Consider the following 24,602-nt stretch of genomic DNA (forward strand, 5'->3'; position numbering starts at 1 on the left):
CGAATCATTTTAACTGTCTAAGTGATTACTAAATTGTAATAGGCAACTTTCTAACCTTTAGCAATAGGCACCTGACTGCAAATATAGATTTGTAGCTAGCCGTTAATAATAGCCATATTAGTTTTAGAATTTCGAAAATGCCATTGCTCTCACCGCTGTGGCACGACAGAATTTTGATTAATCGTGCTAAAATATGTGCACTTTCGGAAAGTATGCAGGCAAGCAACCCCTTCAGTGGTCGCCACTAGTTAAATTAACCAAATTTTGTTGTGCCACAGCGGCGAGAGTAATGGCGTTTTCGAAATTCTAAAGACTTATATGGCTATTACTAACGGCCGGCTACATATATCTAATTGCAATCAGGTGCCTATTGGTAATATTTAAGAAGTTAAGTATTCTAATTCAGTTGATCACTTAGCTAGTTAAGATGATTCGCCTGTTTTTTGACCTCCGCTAACACTCATAATACTATGCCGCAAATTGCTTCTCGTTACCTCAAGAACCTTATTTAAAAAAATAGTTATCACCTTCCCTTAAACACCTGGTGCACTAAAGATGGCAGCGAACTATATTAACATCCAACATGAAAACTGAAAAAAAAATCAGCTGGGGCCATGAATCTACAACCCAACATAGAACCAAATTATAGAGCAAGCCCAGAATCAAAAAATTGCATATTTCAGCACTCGACTGCAAACGATGACCACTTTTGAACTCGCACCTAGCTAGCGGTCGGAGTGGATCACTCCCAGCTCTACCTTCAGAAAGGTGCCATATATCACCTAGGTGCTGCCTGCAGAGTGATATAAGGCACACGACATTAAGGGTGAGATAGAGAAATGATTCACCTCATGCTTGGCAAGAAAAATTAAACACGCAGCAGCATCATCAAAAATACTAGGACATATTAAAACATGTAAAAGCTGCCATTGTCTAGCAGCGATGGGTTGACCCCATCGAAATCTAGCTTCGCTCCGAGAGGCAAAAAAAAATGCCGTAAACGACTACACAGTTTCTTGAACGGCGCATCAAACAGCCGAGGGTTCAGGGTCTAAAACGTTATAGTTCGCCTGAATTTCGCGGACACTCACGAAGTGACCGCAAGATTTGTACCCTGACTATGAGACCAAGTGTTAAGGAACGTCTTAAAAACACGTAACGGGAAAAACCACTTCTTTTAACCGCCGCTTTACCTTGTACTACGAGGACACGATACTGGTCTCCACCCGTGCTCCGAAAGAAAGAAAAATTTAAAAAGAAACCCGCATTCTCTTTTGCGTAGTGGAGAAAGCTAATAGAGAGATTTAGCTTGGCGGAGACTTACTAGCGCAGGTGTATACCAGTTTACAGGACACAGCCTGCGCACGCACAGTGGCCCTGCCTGGCTCCACCGTGCCAGTGCTGGTGAGCAGGAGGTGTCCGGTAAGCCAGTATACGTCTACGCTAATATGTCACCGCTATGCTAAATCTCTCTAATAACAAATGCCGACTCTTAAGATGACTGCCCTGGTCGCAGTTACGCCGTGAAAATCATCCTGTCAGAACCCGAGTATGGAAGGCGCCAGCCCGTCGCCCAGGTGCTGGCTGCTATCTGCAGGTGCCGCAGGCTTGGTTACAGTGCAACGGCATCCGCGGGAGTTCCTTCCTCCCAATGCCATACGGCTCGGGCTAAGCATTCGTCGTTCTCGGCAAACGCCGGATACACCAGGATGTACCACGTCCCGTCCTCCATCATGACGGCCCTCCTTGGGTTGGCGATCGCCGCAAACACAGGCTCCCCTACGTATGGCCACCCCGGCAATTGTAGCCGCCCAGATCGCGGCCGGAATCCAGGTCCCGTACCCCATGGCCCGGTCTCTTCTTGTCGAGGGGGCGAAGTGGGTCCTCCTGGCAGTGGGGGCTCTTGCGGTGGCCACGGGAACTGCGGGGGCAGAGGCAGCTCCGGATGCGGCAGGGTTCCCTCTTGCGAATTTGATGGTCCCAGTCGCGGAAGGGACTGCTCCTGAGGCATCACTGCCTCTTGTTCTTGATGCTTTTCCTGACGAGAAAAAGAGAGTTCTGGTCGCGTATGCGGTTCCTGTGCAAGAGCCAGCTGCGGCTTCTGGTGTGGCGAAGAATGGCCAAAGCCCTCGCTGGTCGGTTCCACCGGCGTGTTGTGCGTAAGTTGCGGCGAGCAAAGATAAGGCACAAAATACTCGCCAAGTGGCTGTGTGGCGCCATGTGTTGCAAACGCCACAATTCACAATTTTTTTTTCAAGAAATAGCGAACACTTGTGATGGAATTGCGCGTTATTGACAAGAAAAAATTCATTTCACTGAACATGAGCACTCCGTCAAAATAAAATGCCGCAAAGCACTAGAACACCAGCTGACCGAATGGGCTGTCACATGGATGCTTTTCAATCAGGTGATCGTGCTTAGCCAATACAATTGTGAGCGGCGCAGGGAAAACAAACGCGCAAATATAGGAGCCTGTACACTAAATCTTGGAAAAATTGACAGTCAGCGTCCACTGGCGGCGTATTTACAAAACTTTTCCGCTACAGCGCAATGTTCCCAATTTTATAAACAGCGGTGTAGACTTCCATGCTACGCGGACCAATAGAGTATATCAATTGGTCCACATGGCAACGTTCTCGTGTACGGATGCAATACTGCTGTAACTGCACGTACGTCTACTGCGTACTTTTGTTGTGCACATTTTCACCTAACATTCTACACAGTTTTTAAAAATAGGCGTTTTGAGTTAGGATGATTTTGTTGGCGTAACATTGTCAGTGGTGCAGGACGTCAGAATACAGCTAAGGCGTGCTAACTAGCCGAATGGTTAACTAGTATAGAATAGTTAACATAGTGAGTGTAGCTGTTAAACTCATTAATCATTCAAAGGCGTGTAGTCCACCATAATATCCATATCAGTTTTAAAAATAATGAAAAAATGGCTACCCTCGCCACTGTGGCCTAAGAAATTTTGCCTCTTTCGAACTCTTGCACTAGACAGGTTGTTTTGTCTGCAAGCTTCTCGAAAGCGCATGTATTTCGCGCAATGTGACGACATTTGTTGGGGAGGCAGAGCCAAGAGTAACAGCGCTTTCAAAATTCTAGAAAGTGATAATCATATTACTTACGGTGGGCTACATACCTCGCAATAATTAACAAGCCGAACTGCAACTCTTAAGCAAGTAAATATTCAATATTACCTCCAGCGCTGAAGGGAACAACGAGGATTTTGGACATTCTATTAATATTCTTCGAGCTCTTCTGTATTCACCAGAATTCTGTCTGTTATTTAACATTAAATATTCTTCTGTCGTTATTATTGATAAATGTTTCAAAATTCACGCTTGATGGTAAAATAATTTTGTCGTAATCTCCTAACGAAATTTCTTTGTTTATGCCTCTACACCTTGGCCAATCCCCCGAGTGGGAGGGAAGGAAGGAAGGCCTCAGACGTTGCAGGCACATGCCCACTACAGGGGAATGGCCAAGATACAGGCAGTTAATTGCTGGATACAGGAAAGTTTTGACGGGAAAAGGAGTGGTAATAGTATGTGTTCTGATAGATGGGAAGACGGAAGGACAGGGGTCCTGTTAACTTGGAGATCGAGGATGGGACAATGGCTAAATGTACATAATAGTATACAATGACTGTAATGTTTCAATGTCGTACTGACTGACGGAAAAAGAAATTAGAATGGGAGTCGCTGCGTTTCTTGAAGAAACTTTCGCACAGCAGAGCGCACACTCCTATCTCTTCAGCCAAGCAAAGAAGCGCCAATAGAAAGAACAACTCCGGAAGACACAGGCAAGCCGAGTTGATGAAATGGAGTTTGCAAAAGACGCTTCCTCATATGAGAGAAGCGGCGGCAGAACAGCAGGAAGTGATCTATTGTCTCAGGTTCGGCACAAAAAGGGCACAATGGGGAAGCCGCCAGGTCAGATCTGTGAAGGTAGAAATTTAGAAGGGGAACCCGGCAAATACCCGCGTGGGCATTTGCAATGTTTACTGAGGTAAACAAGTGCGCGGCTCGTGCTCTCTCCTCGGCCGCTTTTGCTGACCGCTGCGGCGCCTAATTCTTCGGGCTTAGTCCTTGATCTACCTGCAAGGCTGTTAACCTACGGAAATAGCCTACGTGACAGTATTAGTTAACGAGGCTAATATTTAGCACGTCTCCACTGTATTCTAGTGTACTACAACGCTGGCGTTGCTAAGGCGAGATAAGGACTCTGACTCAAAAAGCATATTGAAAAAAAATTATGTAACGGCTTAGGCGAACCATCCTGTATAACAACTGCGTAGCTTTCTGGGTGGATGTTAGGAGGCGGAGGCTGTCCGTGGGTAGTAGTTTTTTGCGTTAGGTGACGTCTGTGGACTCTGCGGAAATTACGACAGCCAAGGAGATGACAGTCAAGTCCACAAAAAACCAATCCTAATCACCACGCGTTTCAAACGGCTCTGTGCATTCTGAAGAGAGGAAGGATACCACACAGTGTGAGCGGAGCAGGGGACTCGTTATCCACAAGAAAGGCCTGCCGTCATGCTCTACATTGCTCTCTTGAAGGGTACAGAATAACTCAATTAGGTGGAAGTCTTCTGCAAGAGCAGCATAAGACCACGTGTTTTGATCTCCTGCTACTAGGTAGTGGAGATATTTATAATATCCATAGCGCAACCATTATCATTAGCCAATCTAAGCCCCCTACAAAAAAAAATTTGGGGACACAGCTCTGCCATACGGGTCCTGGGGTCCTTTTTGCACATCACTTCGAAAATACTGTCACTGGTCCTTATTTGGTTTCTTTGATCGCATCGCACTGGTCACATTCTTCAAGTTGCCCGGCCTCGGACCCATACGACCACGTTCGCTGCCTCCTTCTTCCCCCGAGCAGCATTAGATTGGAACGGCCTTTCCCACAGCATCGCCGCTATCACCTGCCCATCCAACTTTTCTAAAGCACTAACAGATCATATTGTATGTTGAACCCACATGGCAAACCATTGTACTTATTTTTTTTGTATAATCCACCCCTTATGTAATACCCCCACGGGGGTTTTTAAGGTAATAAACTGAACTGAACTGGATGTGTCTCCTTAGTCTACGTGTGTGAACCCTCTTGAGTAGCATGTGTAACTGGCTCCCTGGGTCAGTGGATACCACTATTGTACTTTGAGGTACGTGGCGGTGGTGTCCACCTTCAGGAAACTGCTTTCGCGCAATATTTTGGGCTTAGCAATGGTGTAGCAGTAGCCTTACTTGTTTTATTCTAGATCTTTTTTAAATTCGTGATATTCCTCAGGACACAAGGTCTCCCTTGAACCAACTCGGACGAATTTTTCTTACTGGACCAGGGGTAGCGTGCCCGGCTCACGACCAAAGGGCAGCGCTTCGAGTACAGGCTCGACCATTTTCCTTATCAGCGCAATAGTTTTCGAAGCAATATTGAAACAAAAGCTTGACTACGCCATGTAAAGCCAAGGCACAGGGTCGAGCAGGAGCCGTTAGTGTGCATGCGCCGAGCAACAGGTACGCCACTCGTGACGTCAAAGTTGCGGCATCGCCGCAGCAGCTGCCAACGACTACGCATCGTTGCATCGCGCATGCGCAGTTGCGCAACAGATGCGCGTCATTGCTCGGCCCCTTGATAAGCATAGGATGCGAAACGCTCGTTCTTCAGATGAACAATGGGCGAAGAAGCGGAAAGTCGGCGTGTATACTGCGACCGACATCAACGGCGACTGCGGGAAGCCACGTCGACAGATCCCGAAGTCGTGGCGTGGTATAAGGCGAGTCAACAACGAGCCCAAAAAGCCGTGAATGCCAAGCGCGCGGCCGAGACGCCGTACAACGAGAGGGACGGCTCTCCAAACGACGCCGTCAAGAAGCGGAAAAATGACAGCGACAAGCCGTGCGCGAAGCTGCGTATTCTTCGGGTCAGCTATCGCGCACATACCAGGTTTGACCGGAGCTGAGCCAGCAGCAATTTTTATCTCTTCGCAAGCACTGCGTACAGGTAGTGGAATGACGCCACGTCCATGAAGACCAATGAGGAACTGTGTTGTGACATAATCACTGTTGTTATGTGTTGATATTGCGGGATGTTTAAATGACCCTCGAGAGGTCATTAGCCTTTGACTCCACGATAATAATAATTGGTTTTGGGGGCAAATAAAAATGGCGCTGTATCTGTCTCATTTATCATTTGACACCTGAAACACGCCGCAAGGGAAAGGATGAAGGAGGGAGTGAAAGAGGAAAGGAAGAGAGAAGTGCCGTAGTGGAGGGCTCCGGAATAATTTAGACCACCGGGGGTCTTTAACGTGCACTGACATCGCACAGCACACGGGCGCCTTTGCGTTTTGCCTCCATCGAAACGCAGCTGCCGTGGCGGGGTTTCATCCCAGGAAATGGGGCTCAGTAGCCGAGCGCCCTAACAACCGAGCCACCGCGGCGGATACTGTTGTGGTTCACACTGTTCCTGCAGACTTCCTAACGTCGTCTGCCCACCTGACTACATCTGCCGAGTATGTGTACTTTAGCACAAAGCTGGCCCAACTGGCTGCCAATCGGAATCTCGTCGATGCTGCCGAGTACGTACTTGAGCACAAAGCGGGCCCAACTCGCTGCCAACAGGAATCTCGTCCATGCCGGTGCACCAGGCCGGCGGCGACATGTGAAGCATGTAGAGGGGAGACATCAAGGAGGGTTCCGCGCTGCTTGACTGGAGGGTTGGCGCTGATGAATGGGTCGGCATAGGCCGCGCCACAGGCGGCTGCTGCCTCTGCATCGCCGTTTGTGGCGACAGCAACACCTGATAAGGTGTGCACGCCTGCTGTTGGGGCGGAGGAGACTGCAAGGGCGGCAGCAGGTCAAGCTCCATGTCCAGGTCCTGCGACCACACGGACGGCGTAGGCTCTGGGGACTCCCCGAAGCCAGTGCTCGACATTTCCTCCTCCTCCGGCATGGCCCATCCGCGCGGCCTGCAAGTGCACCGGTTAGGATGGAAGTGGGAGGGTGTGAGGGCTGTTCAGAGAGCTTTGTCTATCGCACATCTATAGGCGATAGAGCCGCTACCCCAAACCACTCGTCCTGAACACCATCAGTATTTTAAAAATACGTTAGCTAACATTGCAAAACGCCACAGTAATTTGTGCTTCGCTTTTCTGCCGGGTTTCTTATTTTCTGTTTATTATGCCATGAACTTGACCACTCCAATATGTAATTTCAGCCATTCCTCGATGTTACCAACAAGTGAAATGAAAAGAACGAAGTGACGTTCGTATTCGTTGTCACTGGCTTCGTGTTTCGTCGAAGCACCGACCCACCGAAAGCATAGCTTGCCTTCTTTCGTCCTCACACTCCTCCATCTTTCAAGGGGTGCTAGCGCGCAACATGTCACAGTGTGCAATGGCCGCAATACCCAATGAAGACAAGAGTGATGCGCCGCAATGGCGAGCGGAGCTTTGCCTGCTCCCAGCCGGAGGGGATAGTAACTAGGGTAAAAAGACGCGGAAACAAGGTAAGGAGGTTTGGTTTCGTTTATGGGGATTAACGTCCAAATCGATTCAGGCTATGACAGACGCTGTAATAAAGAGATCCGGAAATTTCGACCACCTGGGGTTCTTTAACGTGCACTGACATCGCATAGCACACGGCTTTCCAGAATTTCGTCTCCATAGAAATTCGACCGCCGCGGCCGAAATCGAACCAGCGTCTTTCGGGTCAGCTGCCTAGCGCCATAACCACTGAGCCGCCTTGGCGGCTGGAAAGAGGAGAAGGCATAGGAGGATAAGGGGGTTTGTGTGGGTCCTGGTCTCCTTCCGTGTGTGGGGTGTGTTTTTGTTCTCGTTAATATTCCTTCAAAGTCATCTAATGAGCTAGAGCACATCTTCCTTTCGGGTAAGAACACGGCCAGTCAATGGGTTTCACAAGCTGTTGCGGTCAAAGATGTCTGCTGCTTGCAGGATGGCCGCGGCGAATTCTCCTCTATGAATTGCCGGCTTGAGAAAAACAAAGCGTAAAAATTTTCTCTCCCCTTTTCCGTGCTATATATTTACAATCAGGGTGCGCCACATAGCCTTCGCACACTGAGTGCACAGTATGCCGGAAGTCCAGCGAAGGAGAGAGCAACGATCATAGGATGAGGCATTTTACTAGCCAGAACTGCCTCGCCCAACCACCACAAAAAAAAAGAAAAATTCACAGGGACGCCTATTTTTCATTTTGTGTTGCCAGTGCGATAGCATCAGCAGCTGTTGATGTCTATCTTCAGTGGAAGTGACGTGACCACCGGTCTGCTGACGTTTTTTCTCTACAGCAGGCGGGAATGCTCCCATCTGGTGATGTCAATTCATTCCAGCAAATGGGAATGCTCCCATCTAAACATGTCACTTCCCTGCAGCCATTAACTGTCTACCCGATGACGCTTCTGATGCTATCGCATTCAGACGAGGCGTCGGCCATCGAAGCTCGCCGCTCTATGCCTCCGCAGCCCACCATTCCGTAGGCGCACTTGAGGCGATGCGTACCTGTTGTGGTAGTTGATCTCCCAAAAATTGCTTTTGCCACGCGCGGCGTTTCTGTCCGGTGGGTGCGTGTGCACCTTCTTAAACCATCGCTGGGAGAGGGCGTGCCGGACAGAGCTCTGCGACAGTGGACACAGGAGTGGGTCACTCATTTCAAACAAGTGGCCCCGGTTTCATAGGCAAAGACATATCCACACACTTCTCTACAGAACGCTAGAACGGTGCGGTGTGTTGTGCGCTTGTGACATTCGTCGCTACTTGCCGGGCTCGATGCACTTTTTGAGAGACACGACAAGTAAGCCATGATTCATGCGAATGTTTATGCCCGATATGGCGATGTTTCGAGCCCTATGGCACTTTCAAGTACCGCCGGTGCATCCCGGTCCATCGTTCGAGCGTTCCTTGACAAGTGTGTGTGTGTGGAGGTCTCCACTCCCTTCGTCGTGGTTAGCGGGAACACGCTAGCACGCGGCCTCGCTTACTACCAATGCTTTCTAGCGGCGCTGCGAGGAAACAGCGTATACATGAACAGGGCATGAGAGGCGCACATTGCACATATATCCCAGGCAGTCCCACTAGAACGGGCTTGTGCTACGCGATGCCATTAATGAGTTCTCGTGTTCCCGCTAATCGTGACGAAGACTGTACAGCCACGAGTAAAGAAGATTGGAATTAGGGACGTGCCACAGGAGTGGCATACAGCAACACTTGGCGCTGGGGCTAAGAACACGCCGATAACTAAAGTGCTAGGTGTGTTCACAAAGCATGGCGCCGCTTCACCGCGCGGTGCTATTTTCATCGCTCCGGTGATGTCACTGTACTAATCTTTTTTACTCGCGACTGTTCCAGCAGTATGACACGCAGCTGTTCATTTGTAATCAATGTAATCAATGGACGAACTAAGCTGATCTGTAACTATAGATAACCCCATTCTATTGAAAAATAGGCTGCTTTAACTGGAAAAGGAGTCTTTGTTAGATTAGAAAGCTAAAATGTGAAATTCAGATGTCGCCGAGACCGGCCATTTTTCAAACGACGTCAGCGCTTTTAGTTTTCGAGGTCTCTCGACTGTATGCTACACACTCGTTCACATCTAGCATGCGATAGCGAAGCTTTGTTCATCACTGCCATTAACAGTTCGAATGGATGGGCGAAAAAAAAGTTTTTCTTATACCACTTTTCTCAATGTATCTTTTGCTGCGTTTGCTCCAACTTCAGTATAGCGACGAAGAAGCAAATAATCTATTTTCACTAAAAACCCCAAATGCGCTGAGTGGCTCCCAAAGTCCCTGTAGTATTCTTTTCAAGCTCAGTGCCAAGAGGTACCGCACGTTGTGATCATCGAGTGCGAATTTGTTACGGCTTGTACCTGTACACAAACCAAGCGTTAAACTTTTTGCTTAGCTGTCTACAAAACACTGTTCTTTGAGTCATACTTAAAATCTAATGGTATATAAATCACTAGAAATTGGTTTTCTGAAGTTTCATAATGGAACTTTTATTTTCGTGTTTGTGCACTTTTCCTTTTCTTACCCCGAAGTTGTTTTTTTTTTCGCCAAGTACTATCCCACATGGAGAGTGACAGCTCTCCGCTCTCTCAGGTAAAAAATTCTGGCACACCCAATGGGAACTAAAACTCCACTGAACGTCCGGAGGACGTCTTAATTGCCTCCAGGACGTCCAAGGGAGTTTCAGTGCCCAAATGGAAAACCGCATATCAGTGAAGATTTTTGAATCAATCTCGGAGCTTTGCTCACCTTCCAGGTTGTCTCGTCCTTCTTATCCATAAACATGAAATATGGATATCTCTTCCTGCAAATTGGGGGAACAAACAAAAAAGAGCGAGAACGCCGTCAAAGAAACACACGGGAACATTCGACCCGGAACTGCAGTTTCTCAATGACAATACACACACTCGAGCATGCCTCTATACACCGAAGCTGGCGCACACTGAAGGTGGCACATGAGCGTGGCGTACACAGGCCATGTCTTTCTGTTTTTTCTGATAAAAGTGACAGACGCTGTCTCCGCCGCTTCGCATCTCGCTAGTTGCGTAGATGCTGCCATACCCGTTCAGCACAAACACAGCCGTGGTTCCTCCTTTTAGAAATACCTCAGAATTTAACCCTTCAGGACAACTTTTGTCATATTCACGCTTAGATTACGGTTATTTACTCGATGGCAAACGCGATGTGGTGTTTCCAGTGTAGTCTAGTGCTGGCAACTATGACCAGAGTGTGGTGCTTGTAACTGGGCCCTGTTGTCATAAGCCAAGTGACCGTGAAGCAAGCAGTCACGGTAGTGGCCGTAGTCATGTAACCGGCAGAGGTTCATTAAAATATCATTTTCAGTATCAGCTAATGATCGTCTCCTCACGTGTACGCGACTCGCGGTTTCAGCTCAAATAACATGACAGGAAACGCGGGTCAGATCCGTGGTCACACCGCAGCCAGATGCGTATTTGGGGCTCCAACCAACCAGCGCGAACATAAGCGGACATGTCTGCTAGGTTATCCATGTGCTCCACCCGTGCGAGAGCCGTAGTCAGTAGAAAACCGTTTGAGCCCTCGCCGGTACAGGGATTCGAACCCTGTGCATCCCGCATACGAGGGAATTCCCTGTGGTCAGGAGGTCAGGACTCGCTGCAACTGCGCCTCGCATACAGTGACCAAAACCTGAAGCGCTGATCGCAGCTAATCGCGTTTTGACTTTCTCTGCATATGCTTCGCGCTGCTGCTAAAGACGAGAGTTAGGTTTTACACACTCTACACATGAATACGCCTATATGAAAGTAAGAAGGGAGTAAGCGGTTTTTTGCCGCACCAATCTCTTTGTAAATGGGAGCGCCCTAGAGGACAAAAATTTATTGCGCGATGAAGTGTCCCTGCCTGTGTGCCCTAAAGGGAAGCCTACTCCATTTTCACTCCCTTATGTTTAGAGTCTAAAGCAGTAGTTTCAACTTGGTGTAGCATGCGATACTCGGCTCCATAACGCGGGTTGGCGCGCTATCATTTAACGGGGTCTTAGACAAGAACAGAGTTAGCGCCGATATCCTCGTACCTATGAAATACTTTTTCTCGGTTATTTTATGTCCGTGCATAGAGAGGAGGCCAGCCAAGCACTTGGGCTTCCGAACCCAAAGCTTGCTTGAGCTTACATTTTACGCGGGTTACGCTAAAGACGCTTTAAAGGAAGAGCTAAGACAAAAAGGTTAGGCAAGACCACACACCATTCATTATTACCAAGTACAGAACAAGACGATTGCTTATGACACGGTACTTCATGCTGTGGTATGCGCCTATCATAAATTGAACGGTGGAGGACAAAGGCTCTGGGTGCTTGCCAATGTTTCGACAAGAATACTTGTCTTCGCCCAGACGAAGGCGAGTCCTTTTGTCGAAACATTGGCAAGCACCCTAACGCTTTCCCGTCCGTTGTTCACTTTGTGATTATCAACAACCATCTGCCCAACCACTGTCGACCATGGACTGGTATAAACGAGGAGGTCAAGCCGGCTCTTACTGAATCACAAGTAACGTTACTGCAGCCGCTGGTCGCAATTTAGCAGGAGGTCTCGACAACACCCTCCCCCCAAAAAAGAAAACGAGGGACTTACTTCAACGCCTCGTACACGTGCCGTACACGCAGGACCTGTAGCGGGCTTTCATGGATCGCCTGCGCCACCAGCTGCACCAGCTTGCCCGGAGGCCTGCGGACGATGGTGCCAGCAGGGAGCAGCTCGGCCAGGGGACCCGGAGGCAGCTTGGCCACGGTGCACGTGCCGGCGGGGCTGGACATGGTGCGGGTGCGGCCGGAACGTTTGGCGGGCTCTGAAGAAGCTGCCCGGCCACGCCCGGCGATGCCGCGGTTAGAGTTCATTTCGAGGCTTAGCGGAAGTGTCTCCTCGCACGCGAAATGCAGCCAAGCATTGCGCGCCTTCTCTCTATCAAGAGGGCCCACCTTATTTCATCACCGTGGAAGGATTTCGAATGGGGCGACAGGGCACGCATTTAAACAGCGTCTCACAAATCCGGCCTGGTCAAAAGGACGAATGTGGCAGAGTGCATAAACTGAAATGCCGCGTCAACGGTACACTCTAAAAGAGAAAGGAGTGAAAAGCGAGTAACCTGTCCTTCACCACAACCTTTTTTATAAAATGAAGAGCGCTAGTAGAGAGCTTACTCCCTGTTTACTCTCCTATAGGCGTATTCATGTTTAGAGTGTACGCGCCGTTTGCGCAAAGGCCACAGCTATGTAAAGCAACGACAGTACGATGCAAATGTAATGTACAGCAGCCATGTACAACTTGTAATCTGCCAACTGGTAATAAGCGGTCAGAAGTTCAAAAAAAATGTTTGTTAGAATTTCTTTTTCTCTTTTTGATAATACGCATAGAAATCGATCTGGAGAGCTCATTCCACTTAACTTCATTATTTGCCACACAAATTTCGCATCGCAACCTTAATCTTCTAGACTCTCTATATTCGCTAAAGCAGAGTTTTCGTTCTTTTGACACACAGTAACAGACTAGAATGAGATAGCTAAAGCACTGTCCGGTGAGGTCTAACCAGATGGTGTTCTAATTACCTTTTAGAGGCAAAGCTCAACTTCACGACCAAGGCTGTAAAAAATTAATGCCGATTTGAGGCCTTGACCTCTACCTCTAAAAAATTAAAAATTAAAAGTTTTGCCGCCACTGAGACTCGAACCCACCGCGGCGGGAATAGATCTGGTTCGCTGCCCACTGCGTGAGAGCACGATTATTTTTTTTCCATTGCACAGAAATCAAGCCCGCTACGCTACCAAATGCTTTACGGGCAACCATACTATTCCGCAATGCCGACACATACTTTCATGTCTTCTTACACTGCACTCTATAAGCACACCAAAATGCCGGGAAGCATACACATGCGTCAAGAATTGGCGACCATTCAGGCTGTCTGTCCTACGCCGCATAAACCCCCCGCACCAAGGCGCACTGCTCACTAAACAGAGGCTTAGATGATAGAGGGGGATCTGTGTGTCAATCCATCATGCGGTTCTTCCGCAGGCTAAAAAGTCCAGTCATCATTAAGAGATAGCACGGAATCCCGGAGTTTATCAGGGCCGGGAAGAGCCTTATATTCTAAGGCGAAATCTCAATATCCGTTTTGATTGTTTGCTGCAGTATGTCCCAGAAAAACACTGAATCACGGTATGGCTTGAGTAGCAAATTCCACAATACGTTTTTGCATTGCTTGACGCCTGTCTTGTTGGCTTGTTTTACCGTCCAGTATCATTGTTTAACGTAGAATATAAAATATTTGGAGAAATCCTTTCTTACAGCTTGCACCCTGTGGCGCCGGTTTTATTTAGCTCACGTCAAGCGTGAGTCATTCGAGGCCGCAGTATCCAAACTCATTTACATATTGCACGTTCGGTGTTGGAGTCGGCAACAGTTTAGGGCGGTCAGGTTGTTCTAATTAATCATCAATAAAAAAGTAACGCACCGTAAATAGTTAAAAAGTTAACCATTCAGAATTAGTTCACCAGCCTGCTAGTAGCACGTCTCAACTGTTTTCTGATGTATTACACCACTGACAATGCTATGCCAAAAAAAGTGATCTTTTAACTCTGGAAGCTTGTTTTTAAAAATTGTGCAAATTCCGAAGTGAAACACCCAGCATAAACGAGCAGTGTCCACGGTAAAATATGGGGGAATGAGACTGTCGACGGTAACCTCTCGAAGATTTCCCCGTCCCCGCAAAGCATCTCCTGCAAACATGAAGTGAGGCTTTGCCGCCCAACTTGGATGCCTTCTGCAACAACTTCACAGGTCTAAGCTCAGCTCTAGGTACTTGCGCAGTAACTCTGATCATCACGAAAGTTGTGTTCGAAAGAGGCACAAGTCTCTCACCACGGCGCCTCTTCGTGGTATCCACGTATTCCAAGGAGCGGGACCGGCGGCTGTGGCTGGTAAGGGAAGAGTCCCTCCCTTTGAGCCTTACGACCGTGCTCAGGTCCGGCTTGATGGTTTCCAAGTACTCCCTGGCAAGGTCTTCCAATAGGTCTTCATTGTACTGCGAGTAAGACACAGGCGAGGTTATTAGACATAGGATATAGATTCTGCCGTGCAGCTTAGGTTACTTCAATGCAGCCATGAAAGAAATGCTTGCGTTACATTAGGCCGAGACGGGAAAGACTCAGCCAAGCAGCTTAGGCAGCGGTGATTTTGTGAACGAAGCAGAAGCACAACCACAGCCTACGCGCATTGGTGGCGGACGGCGTTGGTTTGAAGCCAACCATCCGACGGCGCGCTGTACTTAGATCGCGCCATAATAAGCCCCCCAGTGCTAAGAAGAGATGACATGCGCTATTTCAGACCCTTGCTGCGATGACCGGCCAGAAGTTTTTGACCATTAACTCTACTGGTCGGCCTCCGAGTGGTGCTGATTCCACGGATAGAATACAAGATGGCGGCCTCCGTAGCAACGACATCACATAGAGAGGGAAGCTCTACTTCTCGCGTTTCGGGTCACAGCGTTACGCGTTATAAAGCAAATCGTAAACCACTGGCTGCCATGGTAACCGAGGTGGTTACATAATGGAATTAAATAATAACAGGCGACAGCGTCATGCCTGAGCACCACAAATGAGAATTAAACTAAGTCGACCGGTGTATATATCCCTCCGGCAGGCGTCAAAGTGGGCAGCACTCCTGACATTGGGTTAAAAGGAAAACCATTTGCCGCAGAATTTTCCTGATGGCGTCGCAAAATTCAGCCATTTTTACACAAACTTACTAGTACGGTTAGAGCTTAGCTCGCAGCAGGGATTCGAACCGGCGAACTATATGCACCCAGTTCCACGTCTTTACGAACCTTCATATGAGCATCTTTTGTAAAACAGCGCGAACAACGTCGCACAAGAGCAAGAAAAACACGGGACAGCGCTCGTCCCGTGTCCTTCGCGCTTTTTTCCGACGTTGTTCGCACTGTTTTACAAAAGATGCATCTGTACGAACTAGCCCCACTGAACGCCTCTGTTGTATGAGTATTGCGGCTCAGCCGTTTGTCCCCGAGTGTTCGTGGTTGTGGCACACGATGTCGCGCTCGGTGCAGCTTAAACTTACTAGTCAAGTTAGAACCAACGTCCTGGCAGAGATTCGAACCGGCGACCTATGTCAGGTGTGTTAACGCCGATATTCGATCGCTGCCTCAGCGTCGGCTCATTGTTTTCACCGTTCTCGAGGAATGGACCGCATGTAACTCAGCTGTAGTTTCTGACTGCCACGAGATTGTTGCCACGTCATCAGTGCCGTAATTCTGCCCAGCTCTCGAATGCCTCCAGCGAACACTCCTTCGCCGAGAATATACAGCTCACCGGGTATACTTCTGCGCATGCGTTTTGGCTGGTTCTGCAACTTCAGCGTTCTAAATGCCTCCATGGTTGTAGGAGCTCGTGTTCTTACTCGTCCTTAGCTTAGGAATCCTAGGAGGAATTATTAGAGAGCCCCACTAGGCGTCTTAGAAGCAAGCGAACACCACCCCCCCACCCCCCCCCCACCCCCCGGAGCTGTACTATCGCGATGGAAAGAAGCGCAAACAATGCAACGGCTACACGCTGCGCTGTTTGAATTTGTTTGCATCGCGCTTTTACCCCGCTCGTACGACAAAGACGTTAGATTCCTCCTGGAATGTATCATGGACGGGCCTAACGTGTTTTGCTGTCACCCCCTACAGAAATTGTGTATACATAGTCTACAAACATCTTATAGACTATACTGCCTTTCTATACGTTTATTTTTGTGTAATCATAGTCTATAGACCATCTATAGACAAAAGTCTGCCGAAAAAGTATGGCCATAAATCTGTAGATTGCCTATAGAAAGTCTATAGTATTTTTATTGCCAATCGTCTCTTCTGCAGGGTTCGACTCTAAAGAGTCTATAGGCTCCATAGACAGAAGTCTATAGACAGTCTATAGACTCTAAAGAAGATTTTGTAAGGGGGCGATGTAAAAGCGCGATGGAATAAAGTCGAACACAGTAGCATGTAGGCGCTTCGTTGTTAGCGTTTCTTTCCATGACGATAGTACATTTTCTACAAAGGCTTTACATGCTAGTGCTTCCCGGACGCGAGATAGAGGAATGCCATCTGGCTCATCACCACTGCCGGCGGCTCTTCCTCTGTATTGGGCACGTGGCCGCACTCCATCGTGGTACCGGGTGGCGGCTGGGAAACGGCCGACGAGCCCAGCTTCTTCTTCTCCTTCGTGGGGACGCGATCCCGGCCACGGCGTCCCCGTTTCGCGCCACATTCTTCATTTTTCTTGAGGGGGTGGTTCGAGCGCTCTGCGTTAAAGCGTGGGATAGCAGGCGTTGGTTTGCGGGGCACTTCACCCTGCGCGCTACACTGTAAACACTAATATGCCGAGGTGGGACTAAAAAGAAAGTGAGCTGCCCTCTAGAGTGCGCTGGAGGGCAGCTTACTCCCTTTTTACTCCTTTTTGTTTACAGTGTAGCTTTGCTCATACACTTCTATGACTATTTCGTCGTTTATGATTTCGAGACGCATGCCTTGCATGGAATCGACGAGAAAGCTATCATTTATCCGCGGAAAAATAAATACTGGCGGCGAATATAGACAGAGGGGCCTAAGGGATGGCCGTGCACATATACAGGGTGTTGCAACTAAGGTGTTTTGCACTGATTTTTAAATAGGCGCTTTTATTTAGAAGAGCGCTTTTTCGCCATTGCATTTTCAGGGGTGTAGCGCATCAGAGCACAAGAAACGTTAATTATCAGGCTGCTTAACTAATATTTGATAGGTAGTTTTCTAACTGTTATTGTTGGTCTGCTTATTTAGTGAGAAACTTGTAGCCTACCTGAAGTAAAATCTATACAGTTTTTTTTAGAATTTTAACAACGCAATTACCCTCGGCAGTGTGGCCCAACAAACTTTGCCTATATCGTGCCAAAATACATGCGCTTTCGAGAAGGTTGAAGGCAAAGGAACCCCTCCAATGCATGTACCTTGTCGAATTAAGGAAATTTTTTCGTACCACAGCGCCTAGGGTAACTGGGTTTTTGAAATTCTAAAAGCCAATATAGATCTTACTTATAGTGGGTTGAAGAATAAAAAGAGACTAACGGTAGTAGTAAGAGTAACAGCAAAAAGTTAACTATTAACTAGGCTACTAGTTAGCACGTCTTAGGTTTATTCTGACGCACAACGCCGCTGACCATGTATACTGAAAAAAGTGCCCTTCTAAATCAAAAAGCCCCTGTTACATTATCTTTAAAACATGCAGAGCATTTTAGGCGAGACACCCGCTATAACTACGTGGTGCGGCAATGTAGAACTTTCCTCTGTGCTTTGGACGCTTGATATGTTTGATTATGCTTGGCATTTTCCAGCACATAACCAAATGTTCGAAGCGCGGGAATCTCAATCAGGTTTAGCGAAGGTGAATTTTGAAAGATCAGAAAATCTGGACAAGGGCTTCTAGTTCCCAGGGCTGCCACTTCTTACTGTGTGGCACTGAAAACTAGAAATTACCATAGCAATTCCGAATTCGTGTACATCGCGTTACTAATGGAAATGAAAATTGGTTGTTGCGGAAAGGATATGGCGCAGTATCAGTCTCACACCTTGGCGGACACCTGTGCCACGCCGTAAGAGAAGGGATGAATGAGAGACTGATGAACAGAACAGAAAATTAAAAATGGTTTTTGGGGAAAGGAAATGGTGCAGTATCTGTCTCACATATAGGCGGACACCTGAACCGCGCCGTAAGGGAAGGGATAAAGGAGGGAGTGAAAGAAGAAATGAAGAAAGAGGTCCCGTAGTGGTGGGCTCCAGAATAATTTAGACCACCCGGGAATCTTTTAACCTGCTCTGAGAACGCACATTACACGGGTGCCTTAGCGTTTTGCCTCCATCGAAACGCAGCCGCAGAGGTCGGGTTCGAATCCGGGAACTCCGGATTAGTTGCCGAGAGCCCTAACCACTGAGCCACCGCGCCGCGTGAACAGAATGCAATTCACGAAAAAAAAAAACAGGCTGCAGTGCTGAGTGCTGAACCCTCATGATATGGGTAGTTTTTCTTGCTCGACTAAAAAAGCTGCATAAAGCTCTGGCAGGCAGCCGCCGCAACCGGAAGTCGAACTCACGACCTCGATGGCTGATGAGCAGGTTTCCCCAACATCACTACGTGTGGAAACGCAGTGTAGTCTTCGTTATAGTATATAGCTTCGGGTAAATTTATTCACACACTTTCCAGCGAAAGAAACTGAAGGCTATTTACTGCCTCTCAAAAAATTTGTCTACAGCAAATGATTTAAACCTTTAACTCGATACTATCATGACCGATGTAGTAAACCTAAGAATCGGCAACAAAGCTCGCCAGACTCCAAAGGGGCAGCTGTTGAAATAATAATCGTAAAGTCACTGGAGCACTGAGCTGTGGAACTTATGGTGAAGGATTTCCTTAAATTAACACAGTACTAAAATAAAAGTAGTATATGAAATAGCAAAGAAATAAAATATATATGAAAAACAACACATAACAGTGTTTTTTTATAGGTTTGAACATCGCCTGCGCCTTGTGAAGTTCTCGGGTTTTTATAGAGCCTTACCACTGACTCTATTAAAAGATACGTGTAAGATGCCAGGATTTTTATGTGGTCAGAAAGAGAGAGTTGAGTACTCGTTGCAACAGCTTCAGGTGTCTCCCGGATGTCTCAAAAGAATCGGAGGACGCTTAAGGTTCGTCTTCAAGAGTGAGTCGCGACAGCGTGTCAGTACAACGAACGCCATCTCCCGTTCGGCGCGACGCATGGCCCGTTGGACAATTTAAGGAAAGGACACCTGTCTCACATATCTCGGCGGAGAACCGGGCCGTAACGGAAGGAAAATGAAACGAATTGCTTTTAAGGAAAGGAAATAAAAATAATTGTTTTTTTTGGGGGGGGGAGGAAATGGCGCAGTATCTGTCGCATATATCGTTGGACACCTGAACCGCGCCGTAAGGGAAGGGATGAAGGAGGGAGTGAAAGATAAAGAGAAATAGGTGCCGTAGTGGAGGGCTCCGGCATAATTTCGACCACCTGGGGATCTTCACCGTGCACTGACATCACACAGCACACGGACGCCTTAGCGTTTTGCCTCCATAAAAACGCAGCCGCCGCTGTCGGGTTCGAACCCGCGAACTCCGGATCAGTAGTAGAGCGCCCTAACCACTGAGCTACCGCGGCGGGTAAAGGAAATTACGCCTGTCTCACATTTCTCGCTGGACACCCGGATCGCGCCGTAAGGAAAGAAAAAATCAATCGACCGATCGATCGATGATCAATAAATGATCAATCAGTTGATCAATTGACCAGTAAATCGATCGCTCAATCAGTCGATCGATCGATGTGGGCACGTGAAGCGCACTGTAATGGACGGAATTTGATTGTTGATGGATTGATGGCCTGATTGACTGACTGATCGATTTATCTATCGATCGATCGATCAATTAATCATTCATTCAACTAATCAATCTAGTAATCAATCAATCAATTATTCAATTCTTAACGCTGTCGCGTTAAAATCGCTTCCCTTTCGGTTCAGGTGTCCACCGAGATGCCCCATTCTTCGCTCACTGCCAAAGACGCCGACGCCGACGACACCGCCTTTTCTGTGACACGAGCTCCTTAACGCTGTCGCGTTAAAATCTACCTCAGCCTAAGCCCAACAGATAAGTTGACTAAGGAAGGCGGACTAAATTGGGAATTTAGAGAGATAACTCGAAAATCACGCGAATTTCTGCATTCGATTGGGTCCAGGTGCCGTCCGCTTTTAATTTAAATCCCAAAAAGTGATCAATATAACAAACCTCTGGCATACCAAGATCAATCCTCAGCACCGATAGGATGAACTCTCCGAAATATTTTTTTTTCGTTTTGACGAAAGGAAGTGGTGCCGTAACATATCACATATCTCGGTGGATACCTGAAGCACGCCTTAGAGGTACGGATAAATGAGGGAGTCAAAGAAGAAGGAAGAAAGAGGTGCCATAGTGGAGGGCTCCGGAATAATTTCGACCAGTTGGAAATCTTTAACGTGTAGTGCACCGCCATCGCACCGCACATCCCCCGTCTTTTTTCTCCCATCAAGCTACCGTGCCTAACACAGGGTGGAATATATAAAAAAAAAACAATGGTCGCACGGGACATTGCCCAGAAACACACTATACAAGGCAAAAATGCGCAAAAATATCTCTGTAAAACACTCCAGACGCAAAATAGAAAAACGCTAAATATACTGGGGCAGCTTCGGACAGGACAGACAGGAAAAATAACTAAACCCAGGCGCATTAAGAACAAAAAAGCAACAACGAAAACAAAAACAGCAGCAATGAAAAAAAAACGCGAAGAGTGTTGTGGTAGCTGGTTTATATACAAAGACCACCCATTGCCTGCAATTTTCCCCAAACATGCACGCTCAAAACTCGAAGCAGCAGAAAACAAGCGCCTAGGGTAAGCTTTCATTTAATCAATCAATCAATCAATCAAATGACTGATCAATTGCCAAAATGATCAAAATGACAAATTAAATTAACCAACTGATCTACTAATCAGCTAAATGATTGATTAATCGCTCAGTTGAACAACATAGAAAAATAATGAACCTGAAATTAAATCAATGACAGTAACTAAAACGATCAGTCAAATAACTTATTCAGTGGAGAGAGAGTCATTGATTTATTATATCAAATAATCTAGTCATCCACTCAAGCAATGAATGAATCAACAAATCCATAAAAATTGATTAGTCAAGAATGAATGAATGGATCAATAAAAATCAATTACTGAAATTGATTAATTGGTCAATACCTCAAATTAAACCAAGCAGCCGATCGACTAATCTACCAATCAATCAGTCAGACCTTCAATGAATGAATGGAAGAATCGGTGATTACGCAGTTGAGCAGTTGACGAGCATATCAAATTAAATATTTAAAACAATCTACAAATCAGTCACTTCATCAAGAAGCCAAATGACTGACTGATTATTTGGCCGACTAATCAATCGGTCACTTGATCAGCACATTAAATTAGACCAATCATTCGATCATCCAATCAATTAATCAGTCGATCAATTAATTAATTATTCAGTCAGTAGTTTGATTAATCGATTAATGAATGGATCATTCAGGCAATTATATCTATAATTCAGATCATTCATTCAATCAAATATATGATCATTCGGGCAATCGTTCAACAAATTAAAATAGTCAGTCAATCAGTCAAGCAAACGATTGATCAATCGGCATTTTGACCAATACATCGCATTAAATCATTCGGTTGGCCATTCAATAAATCTAATGATAACTTAATAAATGAATCACTCTGACTATAAAATCAGTAATTATTCAATCAGTCAACTACAGAATGAATCAGAACAAAAATCACTAAACTCAACGAGTCATGTCGCAATCGGCCAAGCGTTAATAATAATAATAATAATAATAATATAAAAACTAATACAGAATATAGCCAATGTCGCTGAATAAAAAGTCGATCATTTGATCAGCATAGATCAAATCAATCATGCGAGCAATCAGTCAATTCACTGATAATTCGGTCAGTTGATCAAACTATGGAATTAAATCAATTATTCTATCAGATAGCACATGACTCGTTCAATCAGTTGATAGTCAATAACTAATGAATGAATCAATCAACCAATCAATTGACTGATCAATCGGTCAAGTGAAGGTAAGCTTCCATGGAGGCGAAGCAAATGCATCTCGTGTACTGCGCGATGCCAGCGCACGTTAAGGAGAACCAGCTGGTCGGTACTAATCCATAACCCTTCACTGCGCTACCGCAATCCTCATAGCCTGCGTAGCTTTGTGGCGAGAGAGCCACGACAGAACACATCTTTCGGGACTGCCCCACAGACCCACCACACGAAGAATTCCAGGAGCTCATAAGCTCGCATAAGGGGGACAACCTGGTAGCCAGCTCTAATGCGGAAGTACAGTCGTCCGCAGACCTCTGCTCGAACTCCTTGCCGAACACCTTGCGCTCTGGAAGGGTGTGCGGACGACTGTACAAGTCAGGGTCACAGCACGAGCGCAGAACACTGACTGAGGGCCATCAGGTGTGGTGGACAGAAACCAGCAATCGGAGAACAGATATTAAATACTGGGACGTTAAACCCCATCTGCTAATGGGAGAAAGTGGGGCAAGTTTCTTGTAATAAATGTTTGAATAGCGGCGTAAAAGACAAACGGACAAAGAAAGAACACAAGGACAATCACGTTTTCAACCATGTCCATATATATAGCACATCAATCAATCAGTCGCTCAGTAAATCGATCGCTCAATCAATTAAGTCAATCATACACTATACATATTTATCGATCAGTCAAATAATTCAGTGATGATTGAACCAGTCAATCACTCAATGAATCAGAGCAATGAAAATTAAATAAAAAAACTCAACCAGTCGTGTCTCAATCTACCGAAACGCTAATCATAACATAAAAACTAATACAGGATGTGGCCAAACTCGCTGAACAAAAAAAATTACGCCTGCCCAGCGCGCTAAACATGGCGCCCTCAATTCCTTACGCCATGTTTCAAGAAGAACGGCCGAAACGTGCCCTGGCAGGAGCGGCGGATGGCTCGCGCCATGCGAGCCTTCATCATCTCGCGCAGCTAAGCCGGCGCTAATGAAATACCGTTGTCATCGCAAGCATCCGCGCAAATGCGCGAGCGAGCGCCGATAAGAAGCGCGCGTAAATATTGGCGCAAAGGCGAAAAACTTGCAGTAACAGACCGCAGACGCCGTACAGATAGGCTTAGCGCGACCCGGTCCCGGTCATCTTGAAAGCCCGCGCAGGTCGAAAAAGTAGGTCAATATGGCGGCTATCCGTCCAGCACCACTTACCGCGAGGCTTGGCTCGACTGCGATCTCCTCCCGATCCTTTTCGTCGTGGACGCTTCGACTTCCTGGTCGAGGATGACCCCTCGAGCTTCGGCCTCTTGGTCGGCTGGAAGCCGTCCCCGTCCCAGGTCCAGTCACTGTCGTCCATTGTCTGCAAGCGACAGGAAAATGCGCAGTGGTTATCGCGGCATCAAATCGAAAAAGTAGATGCACTCATCCGTACCACTCAAGAGAATGTCGAGCTCTGAAGAGAGGTCACACGTTGCAGGCGGTACCTAGGTGCTTTTCCTCCTTTCTCTCTACCTTCTCTCTACGCTTTTGTCTGTTTTTTCTTTGCAAGCGCCAGCGTTGCATGGCTTTGCAGACGGCACGTTGCCTTCCCTTTCCCTCCTCCTGCGCGTGCGCAACTATTGCGCATTAACTTTCCGAGCAATTAAACTAATAACAGACAAAAGCAAACACAGTGTCGATGGTGGACACCTCTGCCAGCGCGAAGGAGCTATGCCCATATTTGGAATTGCCAACGAACGCTTGCTTCAAAGGCCTGCGTTTAGTTCTGTGCATCTTTAACAGGGGTTTACGGAGACGCACTTTGCGACAGTTTTGGAGATTACCGATTGGTTTTTTATTAATTTTCCGCTTTGAAAAATAAATTGCAATTTTGAGCGTTAAGTCGTCTTTGTTGGTTGGACAATAGGTGAAGCATATTTACGAAGCCTAATAAAAAAAGAAAAAAGGCAGGAAATGCAAGTTTAAAACCATGCGTCTACAGGAACGTGTGGCGATCACGGCTGGATTTTCGAGGCAATATGAAAAAGTTAAAGCACTTTCGTGAAACACGAAAACAGGCAGTTAATTGGCGCTGAGAAGTGTCAATATTCACTGCCTAATATTACAAAAAACAAACAGCGCAGTCGGCGAAGGTGGTTCCAGGGAACCTTTGCGGCCGGCTCGCAGTCTTTCTGTCGTAAGACAGGCTACATCTCATATTATCTTACTGCAGTAATGAAGACGTTCTTACTATTATTACGTCTAATGTTAGGACACGCGGCATTTCACGAGAAAATATTGGCGGTAATGCTTGGTTCGCGATGTTTCCTGCAGGAATACATGGTAACAGACGCACAAAATGATGCCGCGAGTGTGACCCCATAGAG

The 24,602-nt window shown here is 46.9% G+C and overlaps 1 protein-coding gene across 1 annotated transcript; it reads right to left on the minus strand.

The window, feature by feature from the left end:
* Positions 1–277: 277 nt before the first annotated feature.
* Positions 278–23,659, minus strand: LOC144106825 (uncharacterized). Its single transcript, XM_077639775.1, has 8 exons — positions 23,449–23,659; positions 16,672–16,856; positions 14,421–14,583; positions 12,141–12,363; positions 10,282–10,336; positions 8,528–8,643; positions 6,598–6,979; positions 278–2,038 (listed from the first exon to the last, which is right to left on the minus strand). The coding sequence occupies exons 1-8, from the start codon at positions 23,591–23,593 to the stop codon at positions 1,613–1,615; spliced, it is 1,695 nt and encodes a 564-aa protein (XP_077495901.1). The 5' UTR covers positions 23,594–23,659; the 3' UTR covers positions 278–1,612.
* Positions 23,660–24,602: the final 943 nt, after the last annotated feature.

This window comes from Amblyomma americanum, chromosome 1, assembly GCF_052857255.1.
Source record: "Amblyomma americanum isolate KBUSLIRL-KWMA chromosome 1, ASM5285725v1, whole genome shotgun sequence".
Lineage (NCBI taxonomy): Eukaryota > Metazoa > Arthropoda > Arachnida > Ixodida > Ixodidae > Amblyomma > Amblyomma americanum.

Bases quoted from the DNA above. Each gene is read 5' to 3' on its own strand.
- LOC144106825 (XM_077639775.1), bottom strand. From the start codon at position 23,593: ATGGACGACAGTGACTGGACCTGGGACGGGGACGGCTTCCAGCCGACC. The intron at 14,584-16,671 runs GTGATGAGCCAG...TCTTACTCGCAG, and splicing joins AGGAAGAGCCGCCGGCAGTG to TACAATGAAGACCTATTGGA. The intron at 6,980-8,527 runs GTACGCATCGCC...GTGCACTTGCAG, and splicing joins GAGATCAACTACCACAACAG to GCCGCGCGGATGGGCCATGC.